Here is a 26666-nt window from a genome sequence, read left to right as displayed (position 1 = left end):
GCTGAGGGTGCACTCCATCCCATCTTCCAGGTCACTGGTAAAAATATTTAACAAAACCAGTCCCAGAACCAAAACCTGGGGCACTCCACTTGATACCAGCTATAAGCCCAATGATCCAGCCAGTGTTCTGTTCACCTTACAGTCCATTCATCTAACCCATATTTCCTTAGCTTGCTTGTGAGAATGTTGTAAAAGCCTGATAAAGTGAAGATATATCATGTCCACTGGTCTCCCTGCATCCACAGAGCCAGTCATCTCATCTTACAAGGAAATCAGGTTGGTCAGACATGACTTGCCCTTGGTGACTACATGCTGTCTGCCCCCAGTCACCTTCTTCTCCTCCAAATGCTTAGAAGCGGACTCCTTGAGGACCTACTCAATGATTTTTCCAGGGACTGAGGGAAGGCTGACTGGTCTGTAGTTCCCTGGATCCTCCTTCTTCCTTTTCTTAAAGATGGGCACGATATTTGCACTTTTCCATTCATCCAGGATCTCTCCCAATAGTCATGAGTTTTCAAAGATGATGCCCAATGGCTCTGCAATCACATCGGCCAACTCCCTCAGCACTCTTAGGTGCATCCTGTCTGGCCCCATGGACTTGTACACATGCAGCTTTTCTAAAGAGTCCCTAATCTGTTCTTTTGCCACCGTTGACTGCTCACCTCCTCCTTAAACTGTGCTGCCAGGTGCATTAGTCTGGGAGCTGACCTTGGCTGTGAAGGCTGAGGTAAAAAAGGCATAGAGTACTTCAGCCTTTTCCACATCATCAGTCACTAGGTTGCCTCCCCCATTCAGTAAGGGACCCACACTTTCCCTGACCTTCTTGTTGTTGGCATATTTGTAGAAACCCTCCTTGTTACCCTTCACATCCCTTGCTAGCTACGACTCCAATTGTCCTTTGGCCTTTCTGATTTCAGCCCTACATGCCTGAGCAATACTATTAAACTCCTCCCTAGTTGTTTCTCCAAGTTTTCACTTCTTATAAGATTTCTGTTTGTATTTTAGCTTAATGAAGAGTTCCCTGCTAAGTCGGGGAGTGGGAGCGCCAGATGTAGCACCACGGCCACTTCCCGGTCGGTGAGTATTTGCCACAGGGGAACCCCCTCCCCCAGTTGGTGAGATTGCCTGCAGGGGGACTCCCCCCAGTCACTGACTGGTCGCTGGGGGAGCATGTACCCCCTCAACTAAGGTGGCACCAATCGCCCATGGCCCAAAGATTTGAATATTGACTATTTAGCACACTGGAGCTTATTTGAAATGTCCTTCCTTGTTTCAAAATAAACAGAAGTTTAAATTAGCAGATACAGCAACTCCCTCTCTGTCATATATGCACTGTTTTAAATATCAACTATGCAGAACCAGTGGAAGAAATTCCCCATGCCTATCATGAATAATCACTAAAACCATTGTTCTAGTTAAGGATCCAAACGTTTTTCTCTAAACACAGACCCGCTTGCAGGGAGTAGCATACAACTCACATTAAGATTTAACTGAGAGATAGTGTATACATGCAGTCACTGCCTAGAACCACTTAAAAATGGAAGAAAATATAAAGAAGAAAAAGTCCATGTACAAAACCTTACACAGCTGTATAAAACCTCATACAGCGCTTCCCAACTACCTGGAAGGATACTGTAGTGGGGTAACAGATTTGGAGGTGGAAAACCTGGGTTTAATTCTATGGCTAAACAATGAAATGAAGAGTGGAGAAATCACCATCTATCTTATCCATCTGTTTCCCATCTCCAAACTAGGGATAGTACTCTTGGCCTCACAGGGTTCTTGGGAGGATATAAACCATAAATAACCACTAGGGTCTCCTATGCTACGGGGATAAGGACCATGTAATGATGTACAGGCCCTGCTTAGTGCTCTTAATTAGTTCCTGAAAAACCGAGCATTAAGCGAAACGAGCGTTAAGCAAAACCGAAAGTATTTGACAATCCAAGATGGAGACCACAATTGTTTTTAATGACCCACGATGGTGTTATAATGAAACTCGTTGAGCGCTAAGTGAAATCAGGTATCAATTTCAAATGAGCGTTAGAGTGAAACAGCGTTAAGTGGGGGTTGCCTGTAGAAGAATTTTCAAATGTTTTGGGTGATGTGTAGCAGGTTCTATCATTCCTTTCGGCAAAAATTTGGAAGGTTTCAATGAGGAGAAAAAAAAACAGGCTTTAAATACAAATATGCTGTGCCTGATGCACTAAATTATTTCCAGCAAAAATTAATAGCTTGGAACTGCCAGGTGCCAAGTTCATTCTGTGAGGTACTGATGACCTGCAGTCCTCATCTGCTTCCCAAGAAGCCCCTCACACCTGTCATTTAGCAGTGTTGAGTCCCTGCGGTAGTTTCGATGAGGCCAGGGCTAGCTCTGACATCTTCACTTCAGCATGCCGTGCTGGGCGTGAGTCAGCGAATCCTAGAGGCAACACGATCCCAAGAGCATGACAGGGCTCTGCCCGGATGCAGTGTGTCAGTCCAGCCAGCTAAGTCACATAACCCTTAATGGTGTTGATGATTTAATATACCTTGGAATAATCCGTGCTGAAGTGTAGGCATAGTCTGATAAGTGCCTCTTGAAAATGGTGCCTTGGGGTTACAAGTTTATTATCTCTCACTAAACTTTAATATCAGCTCTGCCCAGTCTGCAAATTAAATGATTGGCTACATCTTTTTTTTTTTTTATCTTCCCCCTCAAACTTCCAGTGCTGCCAGCTCATCCTAAAGCCTCAGTTCAGTCCAGCGTTTTAACCACGGGGCGCAAAAAGCAACTTACTTTTGGTGTGAAAAACCTGACCTGAATTCCTGATTTTTAAGCCTGCTATGTGTTCAACCCAGCCTCTGCAGAAGTCAGAGCAGTCTGAGGGTTGCACTAATTTGCGTCAACTACTAACGGCCTTCAATGCCATCGGTTGTGAAGCCTTGTGAAAAGTTACAGGCCAGATCAGGATGTCCAGAAAAGTACATCAAAGGCCTTCAGCTTCTCCACAACCAGATGACTGTGAGCATTTATAACAGAGAACCCTTGCCCTGTTGCTGGGAAGTGGTGCGGCCCCGTCAAAGGCAGGATTTTTGTAGCACAGACACAAGCAGCCAGCCCTGTGGTTAAGTCAGCTGACAGGGGAGCCAGTTGATAAAAATGGGGTATGGCTTCCAGCCATATAAATCCAGGGCCTGAGCCAGAGCATTCAGTTTGGCTCGGGGAACTGTGGAGGGAAGTGCTCCAGGGCAGGAGAGCTTCTGCCCAATACTTGGATTGCCCTGGCAAGTAATGCAAGTAGGATGCCGCCGACTTGCAAGGGAACAGGACTCAGGGTAGGGGGAAACTGAGGGATACAGCCAAGGAGCTGGGGTTTAGACTGAGACCCAGTTGGGAGTTGTGTTATAGCCAGAGGGCTGATTTGGAGGTAGATTTCTAAACTGGTAGTTTGTGGAAGGAACTGAGGGGTGGCTTGGAGGTCCCAATAGTGCCTATGGGGCATGTGATTGCCTTGAGCCCTGCCAGGGGTAAGACTCAAGACTGGGGCTAGAAGGTCCAGAGCCCAGAGAAGGGCAGAGCGGGGCAAAGCTTGGGGCCAGAGGGCTCAGAGCCCAAGTAGGGCAGAGGTGAAGGAGGGCGCCCAACCTGTTACTCCATTCTAAGTAGCAGATCAGAGACAGAGCCAAACTGGGGTCAAGAAAGGATGCGTCATCACCCCTACTCTGGTCTCCATTTTTTTTTTTTTTTTTTAAGTCATCTTGGTTCTCATTAAGGAGAACCTTCTGGGTTTGACATTGAACACCAAATGGATGGAAGGGTCTTCAATCTGGGATGTTTCAGTCAAAGACTAAAGTACTCGAGACAACCATCCTTGACCTTCAATATGCCAATAACTGCACCACCCTTGCACACACTGAGGAATACCTCCAGACTGTGCTGAATCTTTTTGGAGAAGCCTCCCAAACTTTGGGCCTCTCTCTCAACACCAAGAAGGCTAAAGTGCTCTATTAGCCTGCCCCAAGGCATGGATATGAACCCACTCTCCAAATTACCATCAAGGGAAAGACCCTGGAGTAGATCAGCACTTCTCTACCTCGGTAGCCACCTCTCTTAGAGAGTGAACATTGATAAGGAGATCCAGCACAGGATCCGGTGCACAAGGGCATCCTTTGGGAAACTGCTTTGACATATGTTTAGGCATTAAAATCTCTGGAAATCCATGAAGCTACAGGGCTACAATGCAGTCATCATCCCCACTCTCCTCTATACATTTGATATGTGGGTGACCCACAATTGTCATCTCAAGAGCCTGGAGATGTATCACTAATGATATCTCTGGAAAATCCTCCACATCAAATGGGAAGATCACCACATAAATGCCAGCATCTTTGCTAAAGTAATATTACCAGCATCGATTCGGTGATCCTCAAGCACCAACTTTGCTGAACCAGACGTGGCGTGTGGATGCCTGACTCATGACTCCCAAAGCAAGTGCTCTACTTTCAGCTTGGTAACAGCCTGAGATCTTGTGGTGTCCAGAGGAAATACTACAAGGAAACACTGAAGGCATACCTCAAGAAAACAGATGCTGACATCAAGAGCTGCGAGGAACTGGCTGCTGACTGGGGCTGCAACATCAACCAAGTGGCAAGCCGTTTTGAGGTAAAGCATCTTGTCCTCAAAGCAGAGAAGAGAGCTCAAAGGAAGGAAACGGAGAGAAATCCTGGTCTACAATCTGTTCTCCCATGCAGAAAATTCTGCAACTTCTGTGGCTCAAGGATTGGACTCTTAAGTAACTTCAAGACCCATCAATAAGCTGTGGTCGAGATCATCCTTGAATTGAAGGACTGCCAAAGACTGATGGCCACAAAAGGCCAATATACCAGTTGAGTTTCTGACATAATCAGAAATAACAGAATACCATCAAGAGTAGAGCAGAACACAAGGAATACTTTTGAAAATGAGAATCCCTGGAAGCTCCACACTTATTTTACCATTTTCTGAGCTAAATGTAAGCAAAATGATGGTTTATTTAACTTTCAGCCCTGAAAACTCACCCTGGATACTGAAAAATTAAGCAAGGCCTTCTCCTTCTCGTGTATTATAATTAACCGTAAAGGCGGTGAGGACCAGACTCTACCACTAACAAGCCAAATAGACTATGCAGTCTTATTGTGTTGAAATTTGGGTTACTGCCACACCTGCCTAACACCACTGCATTCATTCGGTAACTAGTGTTTCCAACGGACAGGCGTAAATGAAAGCAGAATTTGGTTGTGGACTTGGAATTCAGTTAACAGTGGGTGATTTTACAAAAAGAAATGAATCCAGTTCTCTTTTTGCAGTACTAACTAGAGTATGATCATATTTTTGTTACTAGATGAGACTGACTTGCTTCCAGATACATGCAGAGAACAGAGTTGTTAAGCAAAAAAATGCTATTATTACACAGTCTTTTTTCTCACTTCCTAGATATATTTAAAAGTGTAATGGCATTGCATAAGCCCTCTGCCCTGAATAGGACTGAATATGAACGTGGACCACAGAATATGATTCAGGTCTCTTCAGCAATAATTAAAAGGACTAAAATTCCCAGAATGCAATAGCAAGTATGTCAGTAGGATGCTGATCTGCACATGGTCCCTGTAGTACAGCAGTAAGAGACCTGTATCACCTCTAAATAAGCATGATAAGGTTTTTGTTTTTCATTTTGAAAAACAGGAAAGTGAACAGACAAATAAAACAAAATACTTTTCTGCTGCAGGATTTTGCTTTATGTAGTATATACTTGTAATAAAGAAGGTGACATCTTTACTACCGCAATGATTAATGATGTAGAGCAAACAATGCTTATATCTATCCTGGTTTTCCATTGAGAATTGGACCGAGTAGAGAGGTTTGAACCACTGACTTGTTAATTGTTCACTGCTGTTTCTCTTCTTGTCTACTTCAAACCATTTTCAATTTAAACACGATTTACAACTCCCCCAAGTTTTAGGTAATTCACATTATTTTTTCCCCCTTGACTGTACGGCATTTCTAACGTGGACTGGAAAGTTCTAGTTTTTCATCTGCTTATGAGGATTGGGTCATTCCATGGAAATGGAAAGCAGGGAAGAGCAAAATATGCTTTCTTTAAGGGAAAAATAATTTTAACCCCCCCTCCCCCTCCAAAAATAGTGTCCCTGTTTCAGAAGTAATTAAAGCAGATTTCCCATTATCTTAGTTTCCTTTTATCAATCATTCCCTAAGTAATAAGTGAGATTATTGCTTGTTTATCCAAATCATCGTCTTTTTTTTCTATTTCCTACTAGCATTTGTTGCAATTGGCTAGTTTTAATTTTTCCCTCAATTTGCACATTTGTTTTATCAGTCTTAGGTGCTCGTACTCTTTCAATAATTAGGTTGTTCATTATTTTGCTTTCCTTTTCTTCCTTGAAATTTAAGTGGCAGTAGCTCAACAACTCTATTTTTGCAGACTAATAACTACTGCCTGTCCTTCACCTGTCATTTTGATTGTTTTCACTGCCGTTCCTTCCACTCGGTAATAGCAAGGAGGCAGTGAGGAGAGATTAAGGCTCTTCTTTCTAGCTATAATATGCCTTTTTCTCTTCCAGTTTATTTTTTTCTGAAACTGCTTTTACGCTAAGGCCTTGTTCATTCAATCAAGCCTTGACACATGCATTTATTTAAGAAGTCCTTATTCATGTTGTCAAAACAGTGCTTTAGGATTAATGGTACTGTGCGCACCGTAACGACATTAATTGCGTAAATCTTTAAAATAGGCATTTATGGTAGAAATTAGTATAATTTCTGCCATAAATGAAATTTACCCTACAGTTAAGAACAGTGTTGCTAATCGGTATTTTACCTAGATTGAGTGACTGCAGAAACAGATCCACGATTAATTTCTCTTAAAGACATGCTCAAATTGAATTTGGCTCCATCTAAACTGATGCTATTGATTCTGTAATCTCTCCCCACACACAACTCTGGCATAAACCAGTGAGTTCTGCCCATGGCAGGTGAACAACATGTAGCCCACTGTCTCACAGCAAGTCTGGAGCCACGGGTTCAAATACAATGAACTTTAAGGGGCACCGGCCACGTCCACACGAGACGCTGACTGTGCAGTAGCGTCGCATGGCACAAAGCATGACGTGATGCTACTGCACAGTAGTAATGAGCTCAAAGCCGTTCCGTGATGTTACTTAGTCATTTAGTACTAAGTAATTAGTACTAGTCATTAGTCCTTCACAGGTACTAAATGACTGCACAGTAACAACTGTGCAGTCAGCGTCTCTTGTAGACGCGGCCAAGGTGACTGATTTTCTGCAGGGCGCTGTTCCCCCCCAAATGGGAGAAAAGATCTTAGGGTAATTCCCTTGGCTTCATATGCCTACTGTCATATTTTTGGACCCTTTGCGTTATCGAGGTGTTTAATGGGTTTGGACAAAGTAGTCCAATTAGTGGAACATGTCCGTGCCCTGGAGCAATTTAAACATGTAAAGAGGTGAGTAATGGTGCCTTTATTGATGGGGTGAGCTCAGCCACTGAAGGCAGACGTAGGAAAACTGGAGGATTAAGCTTGCTAAATCAAAAAACACGCATGTTCAGAAACTCAAGGCCAGGCCTTCACCCACAGTGTAAGCCAGCACCCTCTATGAGCTTTCTAAGGCAGGGACTGTATTTTTATTAAGTGTTCGGACACTGTGCAGTCCTCCCCTATGACTGCAACTCCTCACTCCTACATCAATATGTACAAGGCACAATCCTCTGAAAGGACTGGCACCAGCTCACATGTTGTTCCTAGAATCTGGTCCTGCAGTAAATCTGTCAGCATCAGAAAGGCAAATTTCCATTTCAGCTAGCACCACAACTCACACTGGAGCATTTATCAAAACCCCGAATCACAAAGAGCTTGAGGCACAACCATGTATGTCCTGTATAACATTAACACTGAAATGCCAAACAACTGCAATCCTTCTCACTCTTATTTATATCCTTATTTATATCTAAGAACCAAAGATCCTGCCATTGATAGTGCCTTACCATTAAAACCTAATAGGCAGGAATATGTAGGAGGTTATTCCACTAGGATCTTTTCTCTTCTCAAAGTAGACCAGGGGTTCGGTCCCTATCGATTGCTTAACTACTATTCTGTTATAATCAAGCTGAACTGTCAGCTTGTTTCAAGTCAAAAGTTGTGACAACTTGTTAGTCAGCTGTCTTCCATAAACTGATGTCTTACATAAACCGTACGGCATGTGCAGGACACGGATGACAGACATGCATATGAATCGACTACCTCTAGCCAGTACAAATGACCACTTTTGTTTTTCACTTTTCTTTCATTCATTCTCACAGACGGTTTGCCGACAGCTTCACAACTATTGGAGTTTGTGTCTGTCAAATCATTTCTGCGGTGTTGTGCTCACATTAGGATTGTGCATTCTTCACCAACACGCTATTCAGTGGTATGTAAGTGGGACAAGATCCACTTTCTTTTCTGTAAAATTTCATACTTTACTGAATATGCATATTTTATGTGTGAGCAGCTCTGAACATATCTAACTACAGGCGAAGGAAAAGCAACCTTAACGGCTGACAGAAAAGCCTGGTTTATACCAGCCGTGCGTTACAGTCCAGGTTTTGTCACTGTAACGTGGAATAAGCAAGATTCCTGTAAAAAATAAAAACAGACTGACAACTTCTTAAAACTGCTCTTTCTGATGCACCATGTCACCTGTGCACCTGGCAAGTAAAAAGTCGGCTCACCATACATTATGTATAACACACAAACACCAAATTAAAAGAACCTGGCTAGAGTTGCCAAGCCAGGCCTTCGCAACGCAGAAAGACAGGATGCAACTTGCCTTTGCAAATTCGGCCTCCTTCTGCATATGCGTGATACTTCCATGAGCTCAGTCTCCCCTCAGATACTCCCAGCCTTCCTCCCTCGTGAGCCTAGTTTCTCTGCTACCTAGCAGTAATCACACACAGCCTCCCTCTCCAATCCATTGTTTCAAGACTCTTTCCTTGCCCAGCCAAACCAAGCCCCTTCTGCCTCTCTCTCCTCTCCCTACCCGGCCTCCCAGTCCCTCCCATAGGCCACTGGAGGGTAGTGCTAGTACCATGTAGCTCTGTCACCTCCATTTGGCTGGAATACAATAATCTTAGATGCATGACTTCCCTGCAGTGCACAAATGGTGGAGGGGTGAGCGGGCGGGACAGCTCAGGAAGATCTCATGTGCTATTCCTGGTGCTACAGCAGGCTATCTACATTCCTTTAGAGTAGTAGGGAACAGCCTTCTGGGATTTGGGATTATATTGGTCAGTGACCATGCTGACTAGTTTTGCCTGTATTTGGATATTTTTTATCCATCGCAACTGTCTGGCTTTGGCTGATCCTTCCAGGCAGTCACAGATTACTTGACGCTAAAAAAGTCCATTGCTAAATAGAATAATGAAAACAAAACACCCCCGTCCCCCGCCCTGTATGACTTCTACAAAACACAAATCACAGCACTGTATTTACCTTGTACCATACCACATCTGGCTCCTGATTGGATATTTTATAATCATCAATATCAGGGCAGGAGATTATCTTTCTTTTAGTGACTTCTGATTTTTCTAAATATCGGATCTGGCTGTTGTAGCAAAGCCCCGATTCATTATCAGCGACAGTCAAGGACATGGACACCTTCATGCAGTATGTAGAGTTTCTGCAAGGATAGGAAAGAGGCTTTTTTACATTTTAACTTAGCTTGTGCCATCTCTCTTTCAAAAACATAGGCTTCTCCATTAAGAACTCCCCTACAGCATTTGAAAAAGTTGCTGTAAAGTTTAGGCAGCTCGGTGGTTAAGAAAATGTTTTATAAAAGACCCATTGTTGTTAATTAAATAGAAGCACCACAAAGAACTTCTGCTGGCAAATCCAATTGATCCTTTATTACCCAATGGGAGGCCCTTGTTTCATTTTCAGAAGTGGTCTCACCATTCACAGCAGGATCTGGTCTGCTATCAGCTAGAGGAGAAGGAAGAAAGAAAATTGCATTTCTTTGCTCAGGTGAATGGAAGAAGTCCCTCCCAGGAGGACTCCTTGGACTGAAAGGAGTGTACCCATACACTTTTCAGACTGTATTCATGCCTCAGGCTTGGAGTGGACCTATTTATATTTATCATCTGCAATCACCTCTCCACTGGGGGCCTGGGAGAGGCTCAAGTGTAGGTGAAAGTGGCTGTGGAGATCCCATACACCATCTGCTTTTCTCCAACCTGAAGCACAGCAGCCAATGCTGAAGAAATGGGGTGCAATAGAAACTCCCCAAGCCTGTGGGGCAGGCACCACACAGAGAAACGATCCCTTCCTCTGCAAAGAGTCGCTAAGTTAAATTCTGTTGCTGTGTGATGGAAGAGGCCAGATGGCTTGTCGTAGAGCCACCTGGCGTTAAAACTTTGCAACACCTTGAGACATTTAAGACCACATTTTTTCAAGCCATCAGCAAAGCCCTAGATGGGGTTAAATCTCAGAAGGTGCAACTGGCTCAAGTCCAAAGTTTCTTGCTTTTCTTGATGTCAGTCTGGAGTGAATGTTAATAATGCGGCGACATGGCTACCGATCAGGGAAATGGGGTTATGATGAAAACGTTTGCAGGCTCACAATTTTAACAGAGTTAGCAGACATCACAATAACAACCCCGGCTGATATTTATCATGGTGTTACTGTCAAGCATTTATAGTTTGTGCAGGATTGTTGCAGCCCAAACTGTCAGATTCTGGTTTTCATTAGGCGTGATGGGAAACACAGTCCTTTAAGAGCAGACTACCAAGTAAGACAGACATTCTAATGAGGGCTCTATTTCCCATCATGCAGCATTTTGTCACTTTAATTGAATTTGTTGGAGCCAAAGAGGTCAGGCGTTAAAATGACACAGGAGGCAATAAACTATCAAAGGGAGCCCTGGCTAGTTCCTGCTTAAGATATTATTATTTAGTTAGTGCCTTGTTCTGTAACGGCTGTGTTTCGAGTTGGTTCGGCTGCTGTACAACAGGGGGCAGCACCGCAGACATGTTGTGTCCCGTGCATCAGCCAAGCAGTCAAAACTTGGCCGTGAACAGAGAGAGTGGATTCTAAAACCAGACTTGCGATGACTGTTTTAAGTGAAAGGAAAAACACACAGACACATAAACAGGCCCCATTGCAAATATTTGGTTAAGCATCTTCTCAGAAATGAAGTAGCCGATTGTTGGAAATACACTTCAGAGCACGATGCTACCAGAGACATTTCATTATGACTACAAGTTTCATGTTAAAAGGTTGCTGATAAAACAGCACAAAGAGATTCTGGCCACACAGTGCTGTCTCGTGAGATGTCTGTAGAAGAATTTCTTTACCGTCCAAGCCCCCAAGGTCTGGAACAGCCTGCTATCGGAGGTGGTTCAAGCACCTACATTGAACACCTTCAAGAGCAAATTGGATGCTTATCTTGCTGGGATCCTATGACCCCAGCTGACTTCCTGCCCTTTAGGCAGGGGGGCTGGACTCGATGATCTCCTGAGGTCCCTTCCAGCCCTAATGTCTATGAAATCTATGAAAGAAGGGATATGGCAAGAATAAGACCCTTCCTTATCCCCTGACCCTTACCCACAAAGCCCAACATGTTTAGCACCATATGAGCCCTATAAGCAGCTGACAGTTTTAAACCATTCATAGGATCACAGAAATTAAGGGCTGGAAGGGACCTCATCGAGTCCAAAATGGCTGTGCCTTTTTGTATTTCAATTTGGGGGCCATTGTTCTCCTACACAGAAATGTGTGTGTGGCTGCATTTAATCAGAAACGTAAGTGATCTTGACTGAGAAATAAATCATTTTGGGAGGATTTACAGAAGTGCCTATGGAACTAAGCATACAAGACCATTTCTTCCTCCAACATTTAGGCATTTTTGTCAAATTGCACAGGTTGCTCTTTTTGATATGAGAAAACAAACTTCCATTTTGAAGAAGTTTTTAATGGTTTGGAACAGACCACTGAAAACTCACAAAATAGCGATGCATCTGTTTTATGACAACATATATAAATCTGCAGCATAATGCAAATGGTAATCATTAACTTACCTGGATGATTATGCACATTACTGATTACAAGACAGGTCACACACCCCAATACTAATGATCAAGGCTGGTAAGAATAATGACTTTGGGTTGTTTTTCACTATTTGGTGTAATTTAATAGTGCCATACTATCTGCTAACAATCTTGCATTATTTAGATCATATTTTTAACAGTGCCGGAGGCAAGTACTATTTAAAATGCTTGCTGGAACCAAGACCTAAAAATGAAATATTCTTTTCATTAGTTGCAATTAGAGTTGAGTAGAGTTGAGAAAACTGACTGACTGGTGAGCAATGTCACTTTTTTTGTTGTACTTTGTTTTACATTTCACTGCGATGCTAGAAAGTCTATCCAGGCTCATGATCAATAAAGCTGCCGGTAAGCCAACAGCAGCAGGCTTGAGAGCTTGCCGGATGGTGGTTCATCTGAGCTATACCTCTGGCTATTTGTGAAATGGATAACTTTTCCAATTGCATGACATTTAGTGAATGAAGCTGCAGTCCTGCATTTTGCTGAGTCAGTTCAAGGAAAAGGCATCCAGTTACCTTCCAATCTTGCAGAGCATGAAGAGGTGAGTTAATAGCCATTGTTTTTTACCCTCACCTTTCTGGAGGCAGAAAATGGAGAGGATGAATTGATTGAAGACTCTGACCATTGCTCGAGTTGCGATTATTATGTTTACTTTGGTTTCAAGCTGCCATGTCGCTGGGGCTTTCGTCAACACGGTCTCAGAATCAGGCCTGGGGCCGCGGTTCGAATTCCATACTCGGTTTTTTCCTGGTGGGTTCCACTGGTCGGGTTTCTATACAAGGTGGCGATATGACACTTGACTTTTTACAAAGATGTAGTCTTGGGGTTTTACCCAGATAGCCTGGAAGACTTCCCACTGGATTTGACATATGTCCAACCTTGTCTAACTTGGATGTTTCAGATACATCAGCTACCAACTGGAGGGAAGGGAGGGCGTCTAACCACATATCCCATCCATTCCATCGTGTTATTTTGCATGCTTATTTTGCTGGCTTCTTTTCTAGTTTTCTTGACGCTGCTGCTGGGTGTCTTATGCAGTTTATTGACAGCTTTTAGGAGTCTGATAAAAAAGCCTTTATCACCTGGGTTCTGTGTTATACATTGCTTATAGCTGGTGCTTACAAGCCTGCATGGCTTAATGGTTTTTTTGGAATCAGGGATTAGAAAGGATCCATCCACAACCATGAAAAGTTATGCAAGTGCCCAAAAGAGCTATGACCGAAGTCACTGATACCAAGAGGAACCCACCAGATGAGGTTTCTTAGGCAGCATGAGCTTCATTAAAAGGTCCTCATTTAGCTGCTGTGCCTAGATGGAGAGCTACTGAGTATAAAATCCACCCTGTCCTTTTGGTAAGAAGGATCCTGGACTCTGCATTGACTGTTCTCCATTGGCTGGTTTGAAATAAGGGTCTTCTCTTTTCCTAGAAAGCACCTGCAAAGTGATCAGGATTGGTCCCATCTTTATTACCTTCCCTTTCTTCTTAAAAAAAAAAGAAGTCTTTATTATTAGTTTGCACTATAATAAAGGAGCCATCCCTTTGTTTTCATTCATTTTTATACATATATATATACAATGCGCAATCACTGTGGAGTCAGGTAGATATAAACAGAATTAGTAGGTACAATTGTACACAAAGTGCAGAGAAAAGTGAAAAAAAGGACAGTTGTTTCATTGCTGTGATGGCAGGTGATGAGCTAAACTGACAAAAGAAAAACATTTTCACTGTGATGGGAAAGTTGTTGGATGGAGGTTTATAGCGATGCCCTTACAAATGCAAGAGGTTACTTTAGAAGGGAGTTTTGCAAGTCAGTAGAGATACTGATTGGTGAAGTACAGCTCTGCTGAACTTACCTCTTAAAGGCATTACAGAGCACTCAACAGGCAAATGAAGACTCAGAAGTGAGAAAGTTACCAGGTAGGACAGATCCGAGAGCTCAAAAGCAGATCTTCTACCAAATGCTCATCCTTAAAGGTGTCAAGTTGCTCACTCTCCCATTGTGTTGATGGTTTCTATAACAGGGAGTGCTAGTAGCCAGGGAGGGCAGGAGAAAAGGAAAAGCCTGAATCACAGCATGAAGATCTGAAACTCTCATTAACACATTGGTTGAAGGAACTGCAATACCCAGTGTCCAAGCTGGGATTCAGAACGTATCTGCTGTCTGGCCTGGAGGTGGGAAGAGCTCAACAAAGTTTTCCTTTGCAGAGTTCATGAAACTATTTTGATTGTCACATCATCTGTAATCCCTGACCCCTCCACATTTTGCTTTGAATTATCAGTCCAAATGCACTCAGAATCAAAAAAAGTAAAGAGCACAGGCAAAACACAACAAAAAAAAACCCAAAACAGGCAGAGTTTAACTGCTCTTGCCATGAAGCCACTGTACAATTTTATGGATCTTGCTCAATTTCCAAAGCAAAACTTTGGAGGAGAGAAAAAGGAAAAAAAAGAAAGGAAATTTTGAAGTGAAGTGACAGCCCTTAAGATCATTTTTCTCTTGCTTCGGATCCAACATAACTTATCAGCCATAAGGCTGAATAAGATGTGATGATGGATTCACTGCTTTGACACATCTTTTTTTCTTGGCATATTTGTTGTCCTATCAGAACCAGCAGCAGTGGTTTCATGGTACACAGCGAGAGGGGTGGATGGGGGAGATGGGTGGGCAGTGGTGAGGTTGCACCCCCTTTCCACAATGAAGGGCACATGCCAGTGGCTCCATTTCCCAGCAGCCCCGGATGCCCAGGTTCCCTGCTGCTTGTGGTATGGCGGGTGTTTCAGGCTGCAGTGGGATGCCAAACGGGGAGCCGATAAAGCAATGAAAGAGGGGCCCGCCAGCTGACACTGCTGTCCCCAGCTGACCCAGGGGTACAAGACGCCCCAGGACTGCTCTTGCCCTGCTCCAGGGAGCTTCAGGGAGAGGCTGCACAGGATGGCAGGGCTCTGCTCCCCACTGCTCTCCCCCACACCACTGCACTTTTCTCTCTGGCCCAAGAGCTCCAGCTGTAGGGTGGAGCTGAGTAGAGGGACAGGCAGAGTTGGAGACGGTGATATTAGTGAGCGATCCCCCCATTCCAGGGTTTGCTCCTGGACTGGCATATGTGAAGGCAACGTCCTCTTGATGGACTGCAATGTGCTGCCTGCTCATTTTAATTACTGGATCCTATAATTCACTGGCCAACTGCAATACCAAGTGCAGGAAAGTATAACCCAAATCCTCCCTCCCTAAACCCCAACTTGAGATCTTAGCTGCTACCGATTTAAAAATATATATGTCAAACAACTGGGACCTATATAAAGACAAGTGCACTAGATCTGCTAGTAAGTCTTCTAATGGATTGTTTCCCTTGCCGGGTGCTGCCCAAGGCAGGGTCCTACTTGCCAGTGCCACCCCCTCGCCATCACTTTCCCACCAGCAGTGGTTCCAAATGCAACTCCATTATCACATGGCCACTTCGGGCTGGTCCAGCCAGCTCTGTGTGGTAAGGATTCATTGATCTGGGTACAGAAAACTGGATCATTTCCTATCATGGCTTAACACAGTTACTGCACTTTTTATTTCTTTGAGACTAGAAAAGTGTTTAATGTCTGATATCATTTACAGAATGGAAATTTTTACCCAGTTGTTGCACTGTTCTTCCAAGAGCAAGACGGCTGCATGCTTTGCCTCATCTGGAAGAGGCCAAACTCTCACTGCCAATAGTGACCATTGTGAGATGCTGCAAACCACACTCAAAAGCTATTTGTTCTCCCTGGGTGTTACTTCCTTTGACCCGTTTCCACATCTGCTGCATCTTCTTCTGTTTCCTGATTTATCAACTTAATAGGCAATACCTGCAAGGAAAAAAAATTAGCAGGCGCATGACTTAACCTTGGCTGTCTACTGAACCACCACCCACGTGTGTAGATTCCTTCAGCTCCTTGACGTAGGTTACCTTGGCTCGATGCAACTCCAACCGTTTCTGCAGTATGTGTTTTTTCCTCTAATCCTAACTCCTCTAAAGGGCAAGAAAAAAGCCGGATGCTGTTTGGCTCATCATAATCATCCTCTACGGTCAGAGCAGGTGAGTCTCACTAATAAAAAGAGGAAAAAAATCCATTTAGAAATGTTATCATAAGAAATAAGAAGCAGTAGGTTATAACAGCTAATGCATAGTACCTTGTGCATTTTCTGAGATTTTCTGTGTTCCTCAAAGGGCAAGCTGTGGTTTTCAGATGAGCATGCCAGGCAAATCTCCCTTCCACCAGGCAGAAGCAGAATTTATGGTATGCTTATCCCAGCACTCCTTAGGTTCTTCTATTCCCCTGCATGATTCCTCATTAGCTTTCTCCATGATACAGTATGGAGCAGTAGATTCCTAGTCACTGGATTCAAAAGCTGGAATGTAGTTTTATCTTGAATAAAGCATAAAAGCTAGCATGGGAGCCCATGCTTGAACATAAGTATGTCAAGGGTGAACACCAAGATCTAGGGGAGCAACTCTTCAGAAAGGCACCCCCAGGGAGGACGAGGACTAACGCCACAAGCTAACTGAGGAAAGATTTAGGTTGGACATTAGGAAAACTTTCTTTTTCATCAGGGTATCTAGAATCTGGAACACGCTCCCAGCACAGGTAGTGCAGTTGCCATCCTTGGAGGTATTCAAGAGGAGGCTGGACAAGCACCTCATTGAGTTTGTTTGAGCCCAATAGCCCTCCCCCCATGGCAAGGGACCAGACTTGAGGATTTTACAGGTCCCTTCTGGTCCTTCGATTCTATTAACTATAACTAAGAGATGTACTATTGGCTCGTTAGCAGTCAGAAGAAAATGGTCACATCAGACTGACATAACAGATAGACTTATTGTTTCTCATTGGCAATATCCAAAAGAGTAATATGTTTTCTCTACTGTGCCTTAATTCAGAGTTTCTGAGTCTCCGAAAATCCTGGGAAAGAGCAGGGAGGTGTCTGAGTCTACTATTTTGATTGGGGTCATCTCTTACAGATTATTTTAGTTCTTTCTTAAGTCTCCACATGCGTTAGTACCCAAGCTAGGTTTTAGCCAAATCTCCCTTAGCAATAAAATTGCGCATACTGGGAGAAGCTGCTCTTTTTCTTGGGTAATCACTGACATGGACTTCCTCAAGATTACCTGCAACAGCAAGGGAAGCAGCTTGCTGTTTGGTGACACAAGGGGTCCCCTTCTGGTTCTGTATGCCTAAGACCGTAGTGACAGGCTTCCCTGAGTCTCTCGCAAAAGCAGTTGACTGGCTATCCTCAAGTTATCCCACTGCAGGGAGTTGGAAGAGTTATCTGTCCCCTTTGCTGTCTACAGAAAAACTGAATGGCTCTACTAATCTACACAAGTCAACAGTAGACATCCACCTGGTAGAAAATGTATTTTAAAAAGATAAATCAAATCGGGACTTCCAGGGCCCAAACAGAAGGAAAAAACACATTGTACTTGATTTAAATAATGTAGGGCTGATGGCAATTTATGATTCTCTCCGAAAACAGTGAGTCTTTAATAACTTGAGGTTATTACAAACAATCTAATAAGAGGTAAGATGATAAAGAATTCAGCAAATAACAGAAAATAATAACAAAATCAAAACTGCCATTTCAGCTCATACCTAAGGTCCATTGAGGTTGATATTTGTTTTTGGAAAAAGAAGATGTCTTATAATTGACAATATGTGCTCCTGGGGAAAATTTCCTCCTTACTCCTAAGAGTTAGAAAGTAGCTTACGTCTCAGAGTTCGAGAGTTTAGGTACCTTCCACAACAATTTCCATTTTTTTTTAATATTTACTATTAGAACCCTGGATATTCTTGTTAAATTATATTCCGTACTTTAAAAGCCACATTTTAGAAGTGGCATGAATCTAAGACCCACAGGCAACTGCTCCCAGGAGAGCCTTAAGAAATCCCTTCCAAAAATTTTGTAAATGTAATACTTCCTCTGCCAGAAATCCCAGCTCTTTCTTCTTTTATTCCCTCCCCCTCACCCCCGGGGTGAATTATTGTATCTTTTCCTCTCCATGTCTTAATTAGACATATAAGAAGTAAAAAAACAGGTCAGGACAGGATACCCAGAAGTTCTCTCCGGCACTGCTGAGTGACCGACTCTGCTATAGGGCTTCTTCTCTCCTCGTGCATATCATTTACATTGCAACGAGAGAAAGAAAAAGGCCCTCGATTTGTACACAGACAATTGAATAAAATAAAAGAGCAGAACATTTATTATCTGATAGGGTTAAAAAAGAAAGTCTGCATGCAGAAATCATGTTGCGAATCTAATTATGTTAATTTGCAAAGAGGACAGAGCGAACAAAGTGTTGCAGATGTTTGTGACTTATGGAAAGTTTTTTGCCGGTAAAGACGACACATTATTCTCAGAGTCCATTTCACAGTTAACAGACACAAGAAAGTATGTTTTTGGCCTTGCTGGTTCCCCTCGGGGAATGGTCATCAACTTTAGGTCTCTTTTTAATAGGGTTATTTCCTTTTAATCAGTACAACGCCAAGTACAACGTAATTTACTGTGATGCTTCTGCCTCCTTGGCTGGTTTCAATTCGTGTTGTACGTGGGTAAGGATGCTCCCCGCTTAGCCCCACGGCACAGGAGAAAGCACAGGAAAGGGAAGACCCCTGACTAGTGGAAGTGCAGGGGGAGGGAGAGGAGCAGTGCCTTTGCACATTGCTTGCACCTTCTCCCCAAGGAAGGCTCTAAGTTGGCAGTCAACAGCAAGGGCATTGTATAGCAAAGAAGATGACTGAGCCAAGAAGTAACCACTTCACTCAGTATCTACTCCCTGCATCCAACAAGGTGTGAAAACCACTCTGGAAAGTACTTTGGGGGAAAAAAAGCAACACTGATCAGAAATGGTAATAATGCTGCACTGCAGCATACCGAGCTATTGTGCAGCAGTCCTTTGGGAAGGGATGATAATGTCAGTCGATCAGCATTAAGGGTACCTAGAGCTGGGATTTTACTACTAGAAAAACAAAAGATGCACATCTGATATCCTTCTCCTCTGAGCAGATCCACCCCGTTATGCATGTGCCTGATATTGTGAAGTCTTTGGATGCTTTCCAGCTTCAGGGCAACACGTGTCTCTTCCCCGCATGGAGGCCCAGCTGCTCCAAATGTTTCCAATGGTTGTTCCTTATCAAGAGCAAAAACTTAATTTCCGACAAATAAGGGGTGGGGGGTGGGGAGGGGAGACTCCCCCTCCAAGCCCAGAGGGAAGAAGGGTAGGTGAGCACAGGTCAGAGCCGACTACATGCCACTGGGGAGCGAGAGTGACAACTTTTCTGGAAGGGCGGGCATCTCAGCAGATGCTAATCCAGGGCTGTTTCAAAACCGGCAGGTACAAGAGACTGTCACAACACGAAGCTCTTACAACAGCAGCAGCATCTACACTACGAGCAACTTGAGGGGTAAAGACTCCCTGAAAGTGAGAGGGTTGGTTAAAAGGGGTTTTTTCTCGACTTAACTGTCTTCTAAAACTGCCGAGATGAAGAATTTTTTTTTTCTGGAGAAGGATGTTTTCACAGGACTCCTGTATACTCCCGCCCACACGGGCACAGCACACTGTGTAGCTCAACCTGGTTTGGACATGGCGCCCCGTCAGGTTGAGGGGGCAAACCCTATCGCAGATGAAACACCTGGCAAGCTCTGACCAGATTTTCTCTTCATTTATCCGTTTGTTTGGGGTTTTCAGCCTGAAAAGGGACTATGTTGGCTTTGTCCGATGGCGAAGCAGTGTGCAAGCGGACAACCAAACTTTTTACATACTTGTAACTTAAAAAATATCCCACTGATTTAGATCAGCTCTGGTTCTCCCACTTTGTTTCAGCATTGTAGGCCTGGGACCTTGCTTGGAAAGTTTTCATCCAGAGTGCTGATTTGTAAGTCCCTGAAAAATAAAGCTCTGTAATGGAAGTGCTGACAACCTTAACTAAAGAAGCATCAGCCGGCAACAGAAGATTAATGGTACCTCTGGGCTCGGAAGGCATCTCCCGAATGCGGCATTTCCATATTGCGCTACAGTGGCATGACACAAGTGTCACAATGCTGAGCTGGGTCTGTCATGATACGAGCATTGTGCTGTCCATCACAGCCCCTTGCAGGCTTCATCATATCCTGTTACTGTGGTGTACACGGATCTGGCAAAATGATAATGCATGGGATGAACTGCATTACTTTAAGCAGCGTCACTGGAGTCAATCAGATGACCTGCACATAAGGTCAAGCACAGGTGTGTTGGCAGGGTCAGGACCTTACCATTCTCATGATTGCAGAAAAGTACTGCCTCTTCAGCTAGCAGTGCAGTGACAAGCTGCTGACTACAGGTACTGTGAGAAAAGGAAAATAAGCTCAGCACAGCAATAAATTATATGCCTTCCACTTAGGCGCATGCATATTTAAACATATTTATATATAGTACCGCCTAACCGGACAATGAAGGGGAATCAAAATATAGAAAGGGGACACTGGATTCATTTATTTATTTATTTTGCCTTTTCGTTTGAAAAGGCAGTTTTTAACAGTGGAAACCTTCATTTCAGTTCCCCATTTAAACCCTTTTACTTTCAAATTATGGATCCATTTACGTTATACTTTCTGAACATTAAAGTTATTGCTCCTGCCTGATCACTGCAACATTTAGGTTGCTTACTGGCATAACAACCAGAAAATCAGCTTATCCTACCATATTCTTTGAGTGCTTTCTATTATGCCCTCAACTGATTAACAGCCACTTGGGCCCCAATTGTGCCGCAGACTCCCAAACACCGTAGTGGAACATGTTGCTCTCTATATACAGAGTCCTGATTAGATCCTAAATGTGCAGTAGACTCCCAGACCCTTTATAAAGCATGGCGCTCCATGTATATAGGCCCTCGATTAGATCCCTGAACTATTCACCCAAGTGCTGAATAGTTTTGGCTGGAACTAATTTGGGGGAAGGGAGATATTAGCAAAAGTGCTACTGATGCTGCTGCCTCTTACCCAATGGCTAACTGTAAGGACAAATCCAGGGAGTGAGAGACCTGTATTTAATTCCCATCTCCTGCTTCAATGGAGTCAAGCCTGCCTCTCTACCTCCCAGGAGACTGCCCTAAGCCTCCACAGGCATTAGGTTGTTCTGTGAAAGGCTACACTTAATCGTGCATGTTGACACTGTTCCACTTGTTATCACTAATTAAACAGCCACTGAAGCAAAGAGCATGACCCATTGTCTACATTCACTCCTGGGTATCAAGGAGATCTCAGAATCAAGCTAGAGAGTCACTTTCTTTCTCTCCATCTCAACTACTATTCACATAGTCTATGAACCAGGGATTAGTTCCAACAGGAAGGGTTGAGAAAGAAACCCTTAGTGTTGCAGCCACCAAGACGGTGCAGGAACTTCTGAGTTCAAATCGCAACAGACATGAAGCACAGGGCGTCTTGGAGGACTGGGGCTTGATTACAACTGGGCAAGTCGAGGAGGGCCTTTAACTTGTATTTGCCATATCCCGTGCGACTGCTCTAGCCAGTAGGTGCCTATTGAGTAGTAGAACGCTCCCTACCAGCCCCTCTTTTATCAGTCTACCCTACCCTGTTTTGGATTTAATAACATTTAGCTTTTATCACTGTTACGGGGTTGGGGCAGGGGGGCGGGAAGCCACAAACAAATTTAAACTTGGTTCACTCAAACCAAGGAAGTGATGACCTTTTAATTCAGGTGCTAAATTGACAAATCAATTATTCATGCACACACGCCTAACCTTTATGTTATAAGATGCCGGGCATATTCAGCTCTATACATACCCTGTGTTGAGCCATCTTTCCTATCCTACATACAGTAAGCTTACAAAAGAAAATACTTGTAATTGAATTTATAAATGTTTTTACGAAATCATTTCTAGAATTACTGTAATAAGCCATGACATTCCAACTCTTGCAATGCAGGTGATCCTGGTGAATGACTGTGAAATGCAAACATTTGCTTACAAAAAACCCCCCTTTTTAAAGATTTTGGATTAACAGATCTAAAATAACACATTTAATGGTGTGGATAGTCCACCACAAAAGGAGTGATTATATTTCAGAACGTTACATCGAACCAAATTTCACTGAAATGAAAAAAAATTACTATTGCAATTTCCTCAGCTATTTTAAACCACCTATAATTTTATAAACAATAAAAGCAAGGATAAGTTACCATATTTTTGGAGGAAATGATAAATTCATTCAAGCAAGAAATGTGGTCTTTTATGTGTAATTACTATACACAGCACTGTGAAACAACACTTCCACAGAAATCTGAAAATAGGGAAGAAAGATCTCTAATTATATAAAAGAAAGTTTTAGCCTAAACAGCAAAATTGTAGAACTGACACAAGACATTATTGCTGTGTAATACTTTGCAAAAAGCTTGTCCTACAGTCTTTATCTGGAGAACATATTTATTATTTAAGATATTGCCCGTTTGTTACCAAAACTACTTTGTCATGTAAATGAGCAAAATGTTTTCAAACATCTGAAATAAAAACGTGTTTCAGAACTGGATCTCAAGATCATATCTTCATTGAGCCTAGATGTTTGTGAATATTTCTAAAGGTAAGGTGGCTTTGCTACCACAACAAAGCTTGAAAATGTATGCTTGGGTAAAAATATGTAATTTGTCTTTCCAAAACTTTTCACAAACAAAGCACATAGTATCCAACTGACAAAAATGGCTGTTATATTTATGTTATATTAAGGACAGTAGTGACATTAACAATTCTGCATTTGCTAAAAAGTATCAGTGAAACCATAGTTCACACTATACCTCCAATAGTACATGACTTTACGGCTGTGTGTAGACGAAATGAGGGGTGTGTGTGCATGACACTTTAAAGTGGGCCAAATGCTTTTGCATTGCTTTAATGGTGTTGGTGTTTGCACATCTCGGTGGCACATTGCGCATTAATTCCAGGCACTGTAGGAAATTCAGTGGTGTAATGCGACTTACATGACTTGGGGTGCAGCAAACTAAAACTCCTCCAAGGTGTTTTAGTTTGCTGCCCCTACAGTCATAGAGCAAAGCACCAGGCTCTGTGCAGCTCTGCGGTGCTGGAGGAAGCCCTGCAGGCAGCCTGGCAGCAGCCTGGGAAGGCAGGCTCTGCCCAACAAAAGCGTTGAGCCTGATTTTTTCCGCCTCTCGGCCCCAAGCCTGCCTGAGCTGTGTGGGAGCCTGGTGCTTTCCTCCATGGCTGCTGTGCTCCCAGGACCACCAGAGCTGGGTGCCTGCCGGGGGGGGGGGGCTGCTGTGGCAGAGAGAAGCACCAGCCCCCCAGCAGCCCAGGGGTCACTCTGCCCACCGGCAGCTCACTCTCCCCTCCCCATTGGAGAGGCAGGTAAGTCAGCAGGGTGTGTGCGCACAACACGGAGGTTTAATCAACCCTAAATTGAAGCCGTGTTTTTTTTAAAACCCACCGCTTCAATTTAGGGCCCCCGTTTCGTCTACACATGCCCAGTTTGCAACTGATCAGTTTGCACTTGTTAAATGGCAACTATATGTAATTGTTCCTGAAAAGTATTTATTATAAAAGACGTCAAGGTGGCTGCTACCTTGTAGAATTGAACCTACCTTTGTAAATACAACACAGTTTTCTCTTAAGTGAATATACTTTAACCGTCTTTGTGTCCTTTAGAAGACAAGCCCTCCAGAGTATTCTCTTACCTATTGGCTCTGCTGAAGCAGGGAGAACTGCACAAATTGCAGCGGTGTCCTTGCAGGTACAAGGCTATGTTCCTTTGGCACTAACAACAATGGAGCCTCAGCCACAACAGAAGTGTTTGGATTTTACTATGAAATCCACACCGATTACTGCCACTGCCATAGAGTTGGGAGGTTCTGACTTGCAGGAGTGGTTCCAGTTTCTGGGCTCTGCCCATTGCTGTTATTCTGCCACAAGTGTAAGTACTCCAATATCGTGCAAGAGTATCCACAATGCTAATGCACAGCCAATAAAAAAAAGAATTGCTCCTTGGTGATTTCACCCATGGACATTCAGGACAATCCAACGCTCGCATGCCTACACATCTCAGGTGGAGTTACACCTGTACTCAAGTAGAGCACCTACTCTACCCACAAAAAATTCCTGTCTTCCGAAAGAAGTCCAACTTGGCTTTTTTGGTGAACAACCGAATTTCATCCTTCCGTAATCAACAAGCTGGACTAAATAGGTGCTGAAGGAAGAGTAATATCACATATTTTGGGGGTGGGGATACGGCTCAAGAATTACCATTACAGATATTTCAAAAGAGGACATAACATTTCTAAATCATCTTTAGTGCAAATGTGAATTGATAGACACTGACTCCTCTTCACTGCAAATGCACTTTTGTTCTTAGCCAGAGTATCGTGTGATTCAGTTGAACTTGCTTCAACATTTAAATCTGAACCCCTCACAATGAGGATTATCCTTCCCCATAAATTTTCATTTTCCCCAGCATTCAGCTACCTCAAAAAAATTAAGCTTATTGGAATGATTACAAATTCTTCAGGAAAAGTCCATTGCCTGAGCTTTGGTTTTAGCTATTTTGAGTCTGGATCCAGCAAACTTTTACTCAATTGCATAGATTTAAGGGGACTGTTCATGTGAGCAAGAGTTTTGTTGGATCTAGCTCATTGTTTGTGCCTTAGTGCTTTCTTTTTCTTGGGTAGGAAGAGGTTGGATATTTTGAAATTTAATATTATTATACAGCATACAGCTACTGTTTCACCATGCTATTAAACAGTTCCTGGCATTTGCAATCAGATATGGAAGGTTGGGTTGCAGTTGCCCTCTTCCTTCTTTATGGTGCAGGATGAATCTCAAAATATTTTTTCCATTTAATGCAGAGTCACCTGCTCAGCCTTTAAAAAAGATGAGAAAAGCTAGTCTAGGAATGATGTAGTTGTGCAGCTCTCCAAGTGAAGAACGCAATTTAACAGCTCAAGAAGTTACATACATCAGTCTCAGTGATGAACAACTCGAAGAATCCTGTGGGTTGGAAGGAACCTCTGGCATGCATCTTTCCTGTAAGCTTCATGGTAACACTGATTTCATCCTCCCTGGTTTCAGTTATATTTTATATTAGTGAGATGCTGCGCGTCGCCTCACACTGAAGATTTTACATGTAAAGCAGCTTTAAAACCACACTGGTACCAATGAAGAGGCAGCACTTGCTTGCTGTGTAAAAGATGCATTTTTTGTTAACTAAACAGTACAATAATTTATTAATTAAAATGTATTAAGAATAGGTCTTTTATATAGTGAGCTGCATCAGACTGAATGTACTACATTTGTAGGTTTAGAAATTAGAGCATCCTACTCATTATTTTTGCCTTAGGTTACTCAGATTTGTTCAACATTATCTTCTTCCAAATATCAGTTTTTTAATGAAATGTTAGCTGAGTTGTCCTTTTGGGGGGGGTGGGGGGTAGTTAAAAGAAAACTGAGATTTTTTTCCTATGGAAAAATGGATAAATTCCATTTCTTTGAAATCTCCAATCCTTCATCAAGGGATGAGGGAGAATTGTTTTTATTATGTTTGAACAAAAATAGAATATTTTGTCTTGGAAATGATCTGTATATCATCAGAGATATAGAAACAGTGATACACACAGAACAGACATGGACACGCTACTGCCCTGACCACAGACAATTCCATTTGTTTGTGCCCCCTACCGTTTGAATGTCAAACCATAGCCATTTTTATAAGCAACATACTATTTCAAGGCTGAATATGTGCATTTTTCCAGTCCACCTATCTAGTGTGTGTTTTTCCAATCTATCTATCTATCTAGATAGATAGACAGATTGGAAAAACACACACTAGATAGATAGATAGATAGATAGATAGATAGATAGATAGATAGATAGATAGAAAACACACACACACAAACACCTAGATTCAGCAAGGCACTTAAACACTTAAGTCAACTGGAACTCTGAGTGTGCTTAAAGTTAAGCATGGGCTTAAAGTATTACTATCTAGGAATGGATTGTTGTATTGAGGTCTTAATAGGCATGGTGCCCCTGGACCTAAAAATCCATACTTGATGGCTCCCACCCCTCAGTGTTAGTATCATTTAGACCAGGATTTGAGCTCTTAGATCATTACAAAAATTAAATTGATGCTTGATCAAGCGAGGTCGCAAAATCACTCTTTATAATTAACTCTTGTTGTCTGCTGGGATTTGGTCTTGATTTGCCAATGCTTTATTTGATCTGAACAATGATTTTGGTTTATGCCCTCAGAAACGAATAAGTTAGAAATACAAGTTACAAATCCTTGGGAAAAGGTCGTTAAAAGGAAGGAACAGCACATGCTCTATTACAGCTAATGGAACGGGTAATAATAATTACTTGGAAAATTAAATGGCAAAACAAAGCAGCAATCTGAAATGTATTCAGGAAAAGAAAGATAATGAGCACATATTAACTGGCAAAACCATTTAATTAATATTTTGAGATAGCTTAATTTAAACATTTCCTTAAACAAGGCAAACTAAAGAAATTCTTAGGTATATG

General features: G+C 42.8%; 1 protein-coding gene across 1 annotated transcript in view; it reads right to left on the bottom strand.

Annotated features, from left to right (window-relative positions):
* Window positions 1–26666, bottom strand: part of IL1RAPL2 (interleukin 1 receptor accessory protein like 2) — a 705019-nt gene that overhangs the window by 314659 nt on the left and 363694 nt on the right. The window contains exon 3 of the mRNA XM_019521625.1: window positions 9522–9708. Within this exon, the coding sequence (XP_019377170.1) occupies window positions 9522–9708 (187 nt within the window). The remainder of the gene's footprint in view (window positions 1–9521; window positions 9709–26666) is intronic.

Source organism: Gavialis gangeticus, unplaced genomic scaffold (genome assembly GCF_001723915.1).
Source record: "Gavialis gangeticus isolate Ggan-Ray unplaced genomic scaffold, GavGan_comp1, whole genome shotgun sequence".
In the NCBI taxonomy this organism is placed as follows: Eukaryota; Metazoa; Chordata; order Crocodylia; family Gavialidae; genus Gavialis; species Gavialis gangeticus.
This window is presented reverse-complemented; position numbering and strand designations above follow the sequence as displayed.